Below are 12,089 nucleotides of genomic sequence, written 5' to 3' on the forward strand. Positions count from 1 at the left end.
TTAAAACCTGATCATTGACAGAATGTAGCCAACATAACCCCTAAAATCTGCTTTAATGAAGCAAATTGCTATCTCAAGATCTTAAATATATTTCTAGTATAATATTATATTTTTACGGAAGTCTTCATAGACATAAAATTATAACTTTTTTACTATCATTCACCAATCAGTGATGACATAATTAAAATGTATGTGATCTTTTGTTAGGATCAAAACAAAAACTAAATTTAAACATTTCTATGATGTATTCAACACAACATGAGAATGGTAAACAACACAAAATCAGTAGTAGAAATTAGCCTTATCACAAAAATGAGCATCAACTACATTTCAATTTACATAATATATGTAAATACTTTTAACATAATATCAATGTCATTGATATAATATCTCATTGTATTGTATCAAAAGGTAAACAAACAACGACTTGATTTTACTTTAGGTCCGATTTACACATTGATTAGTGTTATGTGCATGTTAATATATTTGCTACTAAATGCAAGTAACTTTCTTCACTAATCGATGTGTAAAATGGACCAAATACAAAACATTACACTGATTGCCAGTAAGATTTAACCTGGAGTTTAGTAGACAACAGCTTAAGGGAGCTGTCGTCTACCAAACTGTCGAACAAATTTAAAATTTTGATCTAATTATACAATATTTTAATTAAAACAACTCTTCTATGTATACCTGCAAGGTCACCAGTAATTTTTAATTTTTTTAGCATTTTAGAGGAGACCAGGGGAAAGACTACTATTTCTATATAATTACAGAGAGTAGTCTCTCCCCTACGGTGGCACTATGGTTCCATTTTTATCACTTGTCACTATACCCGTCACCTTTGCTCTTACATACTTGTTAGAATGTGACAGGCATGGTGGCAAATAATAAAGAGCCGACCATCTTAACCCTTCTGATCTCTTCAAAAACATGAAGTAATAGTGGTGGCAAACTTCATACAGAGGGTAATGGAGTAGTTTTTACAATTATTTTTTTAAGATTGAATAAATAAATTATTCATTTACCTAAAGTACTTAGTATGGTACTCGTAAATTGGAAGTAAGTATTTAAAACTTATTTTTATAAAAAAACAATTTCAGGAAAATCCAAATGTTATGTTATTTACCGCCGGAACCCATTATCACAGTTGGGGCACTTGGTTAAATGCAAGTTTTTACTAAAATACACATTTTGACGTGATTAAAAATGTTGTGATGCAATTGAACAGTAAATAAGCTATTGCCATCAGAAAAGCCCAAGTGTTGTTAGAAAATGAAAACTTGAAAAACGAGTTAAGATTTATAAAAAAAGTGTTATGAAATAAGACCAGAATCGTTAGAAAAATTAGAATGCACTAAAATTCCGATAGAAGAAAGTTTTCTGGTAATAGATATACTTAGGTAGGAGTATTTTAAGCCTCCAAAGAAGTGAATCCGTGCGAAATAAACTAATAATAAGAAAAAAAATTTGTCTTTAAAAGTGTTCTTTCCCTTCAACACCAAAGAAAACATTTTTTGTTTCTTAAATAAAATTATTTATATAGATTACATTGCTGGTTATGCTCACAGAGCACTGACACTGAGGATGATATCCTGACCAATCCTAAACATACCATTTTGTTTGTGTTATTAATTTCTTGAAAAATACAGGATAAATGTTACAAATAGGTATTTTGTTTCTGATAAGGATTTCCCCCAACAAGAGCAACTAATTATTTTCCTAGTATTTAAATTCCAGTAACTCAAACCTCGAGATTCTGCAAAGCTTTCAGAATAATGTCTTAAGGGCTGCAACATTTGCACTATAGTTTGCAAAGAATACAAAGATATGTGAATACCTAGAGATGCCAACTATCAAAGAGGAGTTAACAGATATTGTATTAAGTATAAAGAAAGATTGAAAAAACATACTAACACTAGAAGATAAATTCTATCTAAGTCAAGAGAGAATATTTAATTGAATACCTCTCAAAACCCTCAAAAACAACTTAACATCAGATTATGGCTGAAACTAGCCAAAGTAGTTAAATTAGATGTAGGTTTAGTTATTAAGTTATTCAGTAATTATAATTGAACGTTAGTGTCGCAAAAGGCCAAGTTTCATTAGATGCGTAGATACCCGTAGTAAAATGAAAGATAAAAGACATATCATCAAGACCTATCATCTGCTTACCATCAGGCGGGCCGTATGCCTGTTTGCCACCGACGTAGTATAAAAAAAACCGTCACAAAGATGTACGAACATGTACAGGTAACAAAAGCAGATAACCAGAACAATAAGTATGCATCACGAAATGGACCCAACTGAGCAAAATGCTATGAAACCAGTGCTGGTCTTCCGTATTAGGGCCCATTTGGTGATGCTACAATATGAACACATGAAGAAAACAAACACAAAAACATCGCATATAAAAATGTAGGTTGTAATTTATAAATTCTAATAAGGAACTGCACACCGCGTGCGTGTCGTTTGTGTGCGGAACAATATGACATCCCTTACAAGGATCCATATATTACAACCCGCATTCGGTGTGGCAATCTAGAATTAATTTTGTCCGTTTGTCTGTACAGTCAAGTTGGCGAAGGCACGCAGGGGTATGATAAAGGAGAAGGAGAAGGGCGGCGGCGCCCGCCTCAAGGACGAGCCCAGCGACTCCGCTGAGCCTGGTGAGTACTCAAATTAAAATTTAGTTTCGTAAAAGCGCTTCACTCTGGCGTCTATTGGCAAAAACGCTTCAGTTTTGATTTCTTTTGAAACATACATTAACAAATACACAGCGCTTAAATGTCCAACGTAGAAAACCACGTTGCTCTGAAATTACAGATGAGGAACAAAAAAAGATTACCTAAACAGGATTTCCCTGTCTCCCTGTCGCTGTAAATAAGTGGAATTTATATAAGTTGCATAAATAGTGGCCTGTCTGAGAGACCGGGTACTGGTAAAATCGATGGTCAATGTTTCCCTGCTGTTCAAAGTAACCCCATTTTACGATACTCAAGAAAGAGGACCCAAAAACGTGCAATGAAATATCCCCTTACGTTTTTTATATGGGATCGCAATTCCAAAATATTACGGCTTCATCGATCATCCCATGCGCGAGCAATGCGCCTCAATAGGCGGGTCCACACAGAGCGAGCATACGCGCGAGGAAATTTGCTCACGTACAAACCGGCCAGTGTAGACGTGCCTCGGCAGGAATACGCGCGCGCCGCCTGGTGATAATGATGTGTGCTTGCACTTGCAACTGCCATGCAGTTGCCTTGGCCCGACTCACATTACAAGATCTAACGAGACCCACAGATCTGAACCTGACAAATTGTCAGATTTCCAAATTTGGCGGCTTGGCTATAGATGTCGTGACAAATCTCACTTACTTAATGGCGCAGCGATCCAAAATGAGTCCTTGGCCTCCGACACGAGTAGTCCCACCAGTTACCGACTCACAAAAACCTCAAAAAAAAAAAAAAAAAATGTTGACAGGTCTCGAGACCTTAAGTAGCTCGTGGATATTCTCTGAACATGTGTTTCTATCCAGGAACTTGGTAAAACTACTATTCTTCAATAACCTGTTTGTATGTCAAACTTGCAGTAGACAGTACATTCGGCATCAGATATATCGCAGCGGCCAAGGTGTTCAAAAACATCTGAACATGCACTTTAACGTCTTAATAATAAAGGCTTATTTGGCCGCTTTGATATATATGATGGCGACTGTGCACTTCTGTTGCGTGCGGAGAGTGCGAAAAAAATTATTCATGATTTAATTAAAATATAAGAGACTGCTAATTAATTCGTATGACCTTTTTTACCTCAAGCCTTCTAATGCATCTTCTTAAAACAAATACTTCACAAGATAACATTCAGTTGATCGTATTGAATAAAAAGAACAATAGAAATGCGATGGTGAAAGCATAAGTTATCGTCCATGCGTGTAATCAATTCTTCTTGATTGTGTACAGAATACGAGACTGAATCTAATAGAAATATTTTATTTAGTTAGATATGGTTTATTGGAGTGGAATCAGTGAGTTTACTTATTAGTTATTTTAAATCGTCTATCGCTCGGAGTGGTGAGCGGCGGGCCGATTGGTCAGGTTTGTATTTTGTAATATTCGAACTTGTGCGAATTAGAAATATACCGAAAAAGCCCTCATTATCTTGTAAAATTTTATAATCATATTCCGAATTGTATAAAGGCAGAGGAAAGGGACACAACATACGCGAATAAGTTGAAATCGTTCCTTGCAGAAAAAGCTTATTATTCAGTTACAGATTTTCTCTATGATAAATTTGTTAAATAATTTAGTATTGATCAGATATAATTATAGTTACGTACAAAGTTATTTTAATAATACTTAGTTTAAGGAAATATTTGCTATACCCTTCTAGGGTCCATGAGAGACTGTACTATTTTGTAACAACGTTTGTATTTTTACCATGGTGCAATAAACGATGATTGATTGATAGGTAGGTTACATATAGCACCGGAAGGGCACCGGGCGTTGTTTGTGAACTTTTATTTCATGATAGTGCAAAAATTAAAAAAGTAGCCAGGGCATCCTCCACACCGAAACCGCGATCTGAATATTTGTTCTTATCTCCACATACTATCCGTAAATCAAACCCAGGACTCCTCGGTATATCACTATCTCTCTCACTCTTGCCATGTCCACGTGGTCATGTGCGTGAGTGAGAAGTTTTATGACTCCGGCCGGTTGGTTTGGGAATAGTACGGTGGGATGACTGCCTAAGGTATTCACATTAAATCCGGATCCGAAAGTTGTCCGGTGTGCGAGCGGAACGGCGTGCAACTCGATAAAAAATTGGCAATGTACCAAAATTAACAAGTTTGAAAATATGCATAATATTGGCACTCGTCGGTAGGTGTTATTAATTACTTTAAATTATGTAACAAATTAATATCGAAACTTTATTTTTATTCTAAATGTATTTTTCCACTTAGCTTCAACTTTAGCGGATCAACTAAACCAGAGATATAATAGATACACTAGATAAGGAAAATGTCACGATTTGTATTGAAACCAAGTGTGCCGACTTTTACCAGTTACCACCTACTGCGACGTCACATTTAGTGATGGGAAATCCAAACCGATTCAAAGACACCGATGCTCCTTCGCCCCGCTACGATTCAACTTTCTCGCTCATACTCAAGATTTTATATCTGCGGTCTCGCTCGCTCACTCTCCGCTCCTCCGCGAACCACGCCCGTAATCACAGACGAATGATAAAGACATATTATCTTTTTCCCAACTTTTTCCCTTCAATGAAACTGGTATTTTCAAAATGTAAGGAACAAGCTAGCACTGTGCTTAGTCAGGAACCAGTCTTTCTGTCCCGTGGCTGCAGTCCATTTTTATTTTACGACTGGATCGTGTGGGAACAAACAAAACTAGTCGCTAAATTTGACAGACGAATGATAAATGGCCTGTACCACGAAGTCGAAGCGATGCGCGACAGTATCGCTTATTCCCATATTCATCGTCTCTTACTTAAAACACAATATCAGATCGAACGCTAAAGCAAACGCGGCATGTAATGTAAATATAGTTTTGTTACGTTAATCTAAATTTACTTATATATTATTGGAATCACAACTTGGAATACTTAAAAAATAGTTTTAAAATGTATTTACGAATAATATAATTTTAAAATGACTTAGTTGTGATAGCTCGCAATTTTTGGGCTGTTGCAGTTAATTATCACGCAACGATGCATTTTTTAAGTTTTCGCGGACGTCAATGTACATTAGGTACTCACGTCATACTTATTGTATGGACTGACGTTTATCTGGCATGGCTATTTGTACGTTACGTACAACTGTTTTGTACAGAAAATTACAGATAAGGTGTCTCCGGTTGGTTAAATACTCTAAGTAAAAAATAAATAAATATTATAACCTATAGGACATTACACAAATTGACTAAGCCCCACGGTAAGCTCAATAAGGCTTGTGTTGAGGGTACTTAGACAACGATATATATAATATAAATGAATATTTATAAATACTTAAATACATAGAAAACACCCATGACTCAGGAACAAATATCCATGCTGATCACACGAATAAATGCCCTTACCAGGATTTGAACCCGGGACCATCGGCTTCGTAGGCTAAGTCCTTTACTATAAGCCATACATTTGAAGTGCCCTGCCCTTCCCCCGCCAAAATCGGCAGACTGTTTTGTGCAGAAAATTACAAACACGGCGTCTCGAGTTGGTTAAATGCTCTAAGAACTAAACACAACTTGAATGTTAATAGATTAAAAGACTGTGCAGGTCATCTTGCTCACTTAACCCGCTTATATACATATTTCTTATAGTGACAAGTCATAATTATAGTCTGTCAAGCCCATAGATATCTACATATTTCTGTGGTCAAGCCATTTCCGTCAGTAGAAAAAAGCGGCAAATTTAAAAAATGTAAGGAAGAAGAATTATCGTCTCATAGAGAATTTCGCGCTTTTTTTTACTGATAAATGGTTTGACAGATAATACCATATTCATTTTTATTATTGTGTAGTTGTTGCTTTTTTTGAGTGCCTTATTGACTAAGCAGCCCTTAAAAGTTCATTACGAATGCCCGTTGAATCCAGGAAATTCCAGATTCCTACTCCCAAGGGTCGTAATGTTCTGTACCTCATATGGTTGCAATACGTGCCGCCCTAAGTATGTTCTCCTTTTTGACATTAGTGGTCCGCAGGAACAGAATATGCAATGCTGTCTCCTTTGTTTCGTGACAGAAGCTGCATGTCACGCTTTGTTATAATATAATAATTACCTTTCCGGTTTCGATTGAAGTACAATGAAGATTACAAAATTTGATATCATCGTTATAATGCCGAAACATATTATTCCACTTCACCACCTCAGATGTTACAATATTTACCGATTACTAAATACACCAGTGTTGTATGTTTCTACCAAGAAAGCGTTATAAATAATGATGAGTTTGATTTCATGATTAACTTCAACAGGAATCCAATGTAACAAGTTTTGCAATTTAAACATTGTTTCATAGCAAATGCCGCAGGCAGCTTTAACTAACTTCATATTTTGACATCGACCTGTTCATACATGTTTAAACAATTTCAAAGGCCTTTTCATAAGAAAATCTTTGTAAATGGGCTTCGCTGACTTGATTTTATATGACTGATAGTAAAATACTTAGAGCATTTAACCAACCGGAGATGCCTTGTCTGTAATTTTCTGTACAAAACAGTCTGCCGATTTTTGCGGGGGAGGGGCACGTCAAATAGACGTTATAAAATTGTATCTGTACAAATGAAAATTAAATACCTGATTGCTTTAGAAAACTATAATATAGACTAGTATAAACGGTCCGCATTTAATAAATACAACACTAGAAGGGTACGAGAGGGGAAGTTAATACAGCCGCCAGCAGTCAACTATTACGGGAAAAGGTTAAACAAATATTTAGTACCTAGGCTGTTTAATGAAATAGGGTGGTTAAGAGGCAAACCGAAGTTAAGTAAGGGTCTCCCCAAACTAGTCGACGCCGTTTCGGCAAATCGCGTACGGAAAAAGCTTTATGTCAACGCAATAAGAGCGAATAAGTCGTAAATCGGCTCGGCCCACGCGAAACGACGTCTTTCGACGGGAAAACGGCGTTTTGCCGTAAAGCTGTTCGCATTCGTACGACGCTGTTTGCAGCCTACCGCACACGTTCGCATTCATAAATCTCCTTATACCGCTGTACGGTGCCGGAAAGAGTTGAACGGCTCCGATCACGACCGAGTACCTACGATAAGGACCGGTCAGAGCTGGCGGAAGCCGTTCAGAGTCTTCGACGGCCGAACAGAGCCGATGACGGTAAAAATGCTGGTAAGCCTTTTTTTCCATGCCCGTCTACGTAAAATATCCATCATCACAGGTTATTATACTTATTATATAATATGTAACAATTACCAAGGAAAATAATCTTACAGGTCTGTTCAATTTCAAACTCAGGTTGTTACTAACAACCAGTCTCCAAAAATGAGATTTACGATTGACGATCCCCGCTGTCCTACATCTGTTCGTCGGACTCAACGGCTGTACGTGTGCTGTCTGACGTCTCGACGGCAGGACGGAGCACGGGAGAGCCGACCGTCGCTTTACAACTGTTGCGATAGCAAGTCGCAGGCGATCGGGCGTCTCTACGGCCGCAAGGAGGATGAGACTGCTAAACGCAGGTGTCCAACCGCGGAGACGGTCGATCGGCTAAATGCGAATAGTGTGGTGTAAAACACTCGGCGAAAGCCGACTCCGCGTCGACTGGTTTGGGGAGACCCTTAGCCAGTCCTTAAAAAGAGATTAACAACATACCTTTTAGAAATAGAAAAAAACTTATTAGGAAGTTGTGTATGTTAGTTTTTACGCTGTTCATTGTTTTGTTTATGTGCATGGTTCGATAATGTAAATTGAGCGCTTCATTCGCCAACAAACTGGTTACAGTTTGGCGACATTATAAATTTTGTTTGTTAGCATGTACCGTTTGAGTAAATAAAAAAAATGTATGGCTTAATTGTATGTAACGCCAGATAAACGTGAAATACGTGATCACTTTTTAGAGGGTTCATAGAAATGGGCAATGACTGATCTTAATTGACTTAATTTAATCTCCGGCGACCTCTCGTACCAATGGGTTTCTAGGAACTTGTGTCAGAATCCGAAATACCATTTGATATTTACTAGTTACTTTTAGATAAAAGAAAACATTCGGGGAAACGGAATCGCAATTAAGGTTAGATTAGGTCGGAAGGTCAAATGATAGTTGCTTACGTAAAATAAATTAATAGTTTAAAAAACACTAGAAAAACACGCTTATGATACGATATTCCATCGTGGAATGCCAGAGCCTATCTTCCGGCTTCATCATCAGACCTTGAAACCTAATCGTGGTCAAAGTTCATTATAAGACTTTTCTAACAAATCCAAACACAGCTATGATACGATGTTCCACCATGAAGTTCCAGTTCTAGCTTCCGGCTTCATCATCAGATCAGTTCGACAGTACCATATTATTGTATTGTCATCAGAACTACATACAGCTGCCAATTTTCATGACGCTACGATTCTTGGAAGATAGTTAAATTAGTTACCTTAGATTCCATTACATAGTTAGTTACATACAGGTCGACCTAATAAAAGCGTGTTAAAATAGAGCCTGCGCCTGTAGTCAAAGCGGACCCCTTGAACTTTTAGGAGGCGACCGGGAAAACGCTGATATGAGGAAGAGGAATGATTTGTAGTAACGTTTTACAGATGTAGTGCATAATTGTTTTCCATCGTATTTTCTCGGAAACGTTCGTATTTGTCATGCTAGTTCAGTCAATGTCAATACTTTTTGTACCGAGACCGACTGACATAGCAAGACACGTTCTTAAGTTTCCGTGAAAATACGATGGAAAATAGTCCATTGACCATATACCTAGCAAATGTTTTTAAAGACAAGTACATAGTTATTGTATAAAGCACATACTCACAGAATAGAGACTTTTTGTGTTTCTTTGACAAATGGACCGCCAACCGCCTGATGAAGATTACATTTAGTGGCCCTCAAGTTTATGTCGCTCAGTTCTAAAATGAACCCTCCATCAAAATTACCCTAAAAAAAGAAGTGGCACTAAACTACCAAGCTAAATGCCTTTTTTCAACAGGTCACGGCTCCCGCCCGCCATCAGCGTCGCTGCCGACCCCGGCGGCGCTGAAGAAGGAGCCCGACGAGCCGGCACACAGGGTCAAAATGGAGCCCCACTCACAGGAGGACTCTGGTGGGGACTTGGGGGTCGATGGGATCAAGACTGAGATCGACGGTCTCATGGACAATGATGGTGAGTGTTTATTAATCAGTACCTTTAGAGAAAGTCGCACAGGGTCATAAAGGAGCCCCACTCACAGGAGGACTCGACTCTGGTGGGGTCTTGGTAAGAATCCCTAGATATATATATTGGATTTAGATAAAGTCAGCAATAGAAAAGATGAACACAGCTAGAGAAGATAGAACAAGGTTCTCTATCTGGAAACCTTGAGGTTGATGTGATCAATACTTAGCAACAGTAAAGAATTTGTGCACTCCCTCAGGGGCGGGGGTTTTCAAACTATGCCCCGTGGACAGAATTCGACCAGAAGGAAATGGGAGTTACATGAGAGCCAAACGCTATACAATTCGGCCCCCCAAAAAGAAACGGAAGAGCCAAAAGCGTGGCTGGCAGTTTGGAGTCCCCACCCCTTTACAAAAGAATAAGAGTTACTTCTCTGTGCATTTTGTTTCATAAAAAACTAACACATGTCCATTTTGACAGGTGACCCAACGAAGTCTCCGTCGTGCGACATGCCCGGACCGGGATCTCTCAAATCCGAGAGGCTGTCGTCGGACTCCAACGATATCTTAGATCCGCAGACCGGGCTGCGAGGATCGTCTGGCAACATGCAGGTAAGTAACCTCTCAGTCTTCGGAGAGACGTTGGCTCTCTATGCCTGTTCTATCGTCTGTACAATGGGGAATGATCTGAAGAACTTTTTGAATTGGTGCCACCGTCACATTTTTATCACCGCACCTCCCGCCAAAGAAACAAAGTTCATCCTCACTTTCTCGACACTTGGCAAACCAAGAACAAGCGGGCATCTCGCTCGTTTTTTCCCAGAACGTGCAAGTTGTGGAATGAGCTACCTTCTGAGGTGTTTCCCTTGCGCTATGACATGGGGTTCTTCAAGAAGCAGGTTTTTAGGGTTCTCAAAGGTTGGCAACGCATAAGTGGCTCCTCCGATGTTGCTTATGTCCATGGGCGGCGATGACTGCTTCCCATCAGGCGGCTCGTCTGCTCGTTTGCAGCCTATTACATAAAAAAAAAAAATAGAAAATACAAAATGTTTCCTTTGTTCGAACAGTTAGCAGAAACAATTAGACCTCTTGTGATTTCTAAGAAAAATCACAGGAGGGGAACTTTTATGAGACACGCATTGTTGCACACCAACCTGTTGACGGCTACCAACATCATTTCAGAACACTTAGATAGAGGAACACAGGTTGATGTCCTCTATCTTGACTTCAGGAAAGCTTTTGATCAAGTTGATAATGATGTTTTACTTGGAAAGTTGTGTGCCATTGGTTTTTCGCCGCGATTGTTAAAATTAAACAATTTTAACAATGGCCAACGCCAGTTACATGAGCGGCAGGCAACAATTCTTAAAGCATGGTTGTTTTGTTTCATCCACTTACTCTACACAATCCGGAGTTAGTCAAGGATCCATTCTTGGCCCTCTGCTATTTGGCATCATGATAAATGATCTCGAGTTAGTTCTGAAAGAGAATACTAGGTGCCTTTTGTACGCAGATGACCTAAAACTCATGCTTGGTGTTAAACAAATGGCGGATTGTGAAGCGATGCAAAGAGATATCAATGAGGTTTTGCAATTGAGTGTTGCGAATAAACTGCATTTCAACGTTTCTAAATGTTGCGTTATGTCCTATACTCGCTCGCCAAAACCTTTAATTGCACAGTATGTCCTTGGCTCAGAAGTCATAGCTCGTGTAACAACTGTCAAAGACCTGGGTGTTACCTTCGACGCCTCTCTTACTTTTCATGACCACATAAAAGGATTAGTTGCCAATTGTTATAAGCGACTTGGTTTCGTCATCAGGACTGTGCGCGAATTTAACGATCCCAGAGCCATCAAACTGCTCTACACGGCTCTTGTGAGGAGTAAGCTTGAGGCGGCAAGTATTGTTTGGAACCCAGCTGAAATCACAAACGCCCTTCTCGTAGAAAAAGTGCAGAAAACATTTCTTAGGTTCTTGTATAAGAAGTTGTATACTTACTATCCATTCTTATATCCGACCAAGTACTTGTTAGGATCATTAGGTTTTAATTCCCTTGCAGTCAGACGCAATTACAATCTCCTGGTGACAGCATGTGGAGTTTTACGTGGCGAGACAGACTGTCCTGAACTGGTAGGACGAACTGTTAGACTCGCTATTCCATTTGTGCCCAAAAATCTCCTGCGACCGCGAAGTCACAAGCTTTTGGCCGTCCCAATTACACGCACTGTAGCACATAAAAACT

The 12,089-nt window shown here is 38.9% G+C and overlaps 1 protein-coding gene across 7 annotated transcripts in view; it reads left to right on the forward strand.

Moving 5' to 3' along the window:
* LOC133530674 (collagen alpha-1(III) chain-like) overlaps nt 1-12,089 on the forward strand; it is a 40,861-nt gene that overhangs the window by 1,329 nt on the left and 27,443 nt on the right. For 6 of the 7 annotated variants that reach the window (XM_061868690.1, XM_061868687.1, XM_061868686.1 and 3 more), the window contains exons 2-4: nt 2,574-2,669; nt 9,684-9,857; nt 10,329-10,459. In XM_061868690.1, the coding sequence (XP_061724674.1) occupies nt 2,600-2,669; nt 9,684-9,857; nt 10,329-10,459 (375 nt within the window). In that variant the 5' untranslated portion in view covers nt 2,574-2,599. Of the gene's footprint in view, nt 1-2,573; nt 2,670-3,534; nt 4,098-9,683; nt 9,858-10,328; nt 10,460-12,089 lie in introns of those variants that run through there. The other variant, XM_061868691.1, reaches the window with a different exon arrangement.

This window comes from Cydia pomonella, chromosome 23, assembly GCF_033807575.1.
Source record: "Cydia pomonella isolate Wapato2018A chromosome 23, ilCydPomo1, whole genome shotgun sequence".
In the NCBI taxonomy this organism is placed as follows: Eukaryota; Metazoa; Arthropoda; class Insecta; order Lepidoptera; family Tortricidae; genus Cydia; species Cydia pomonella.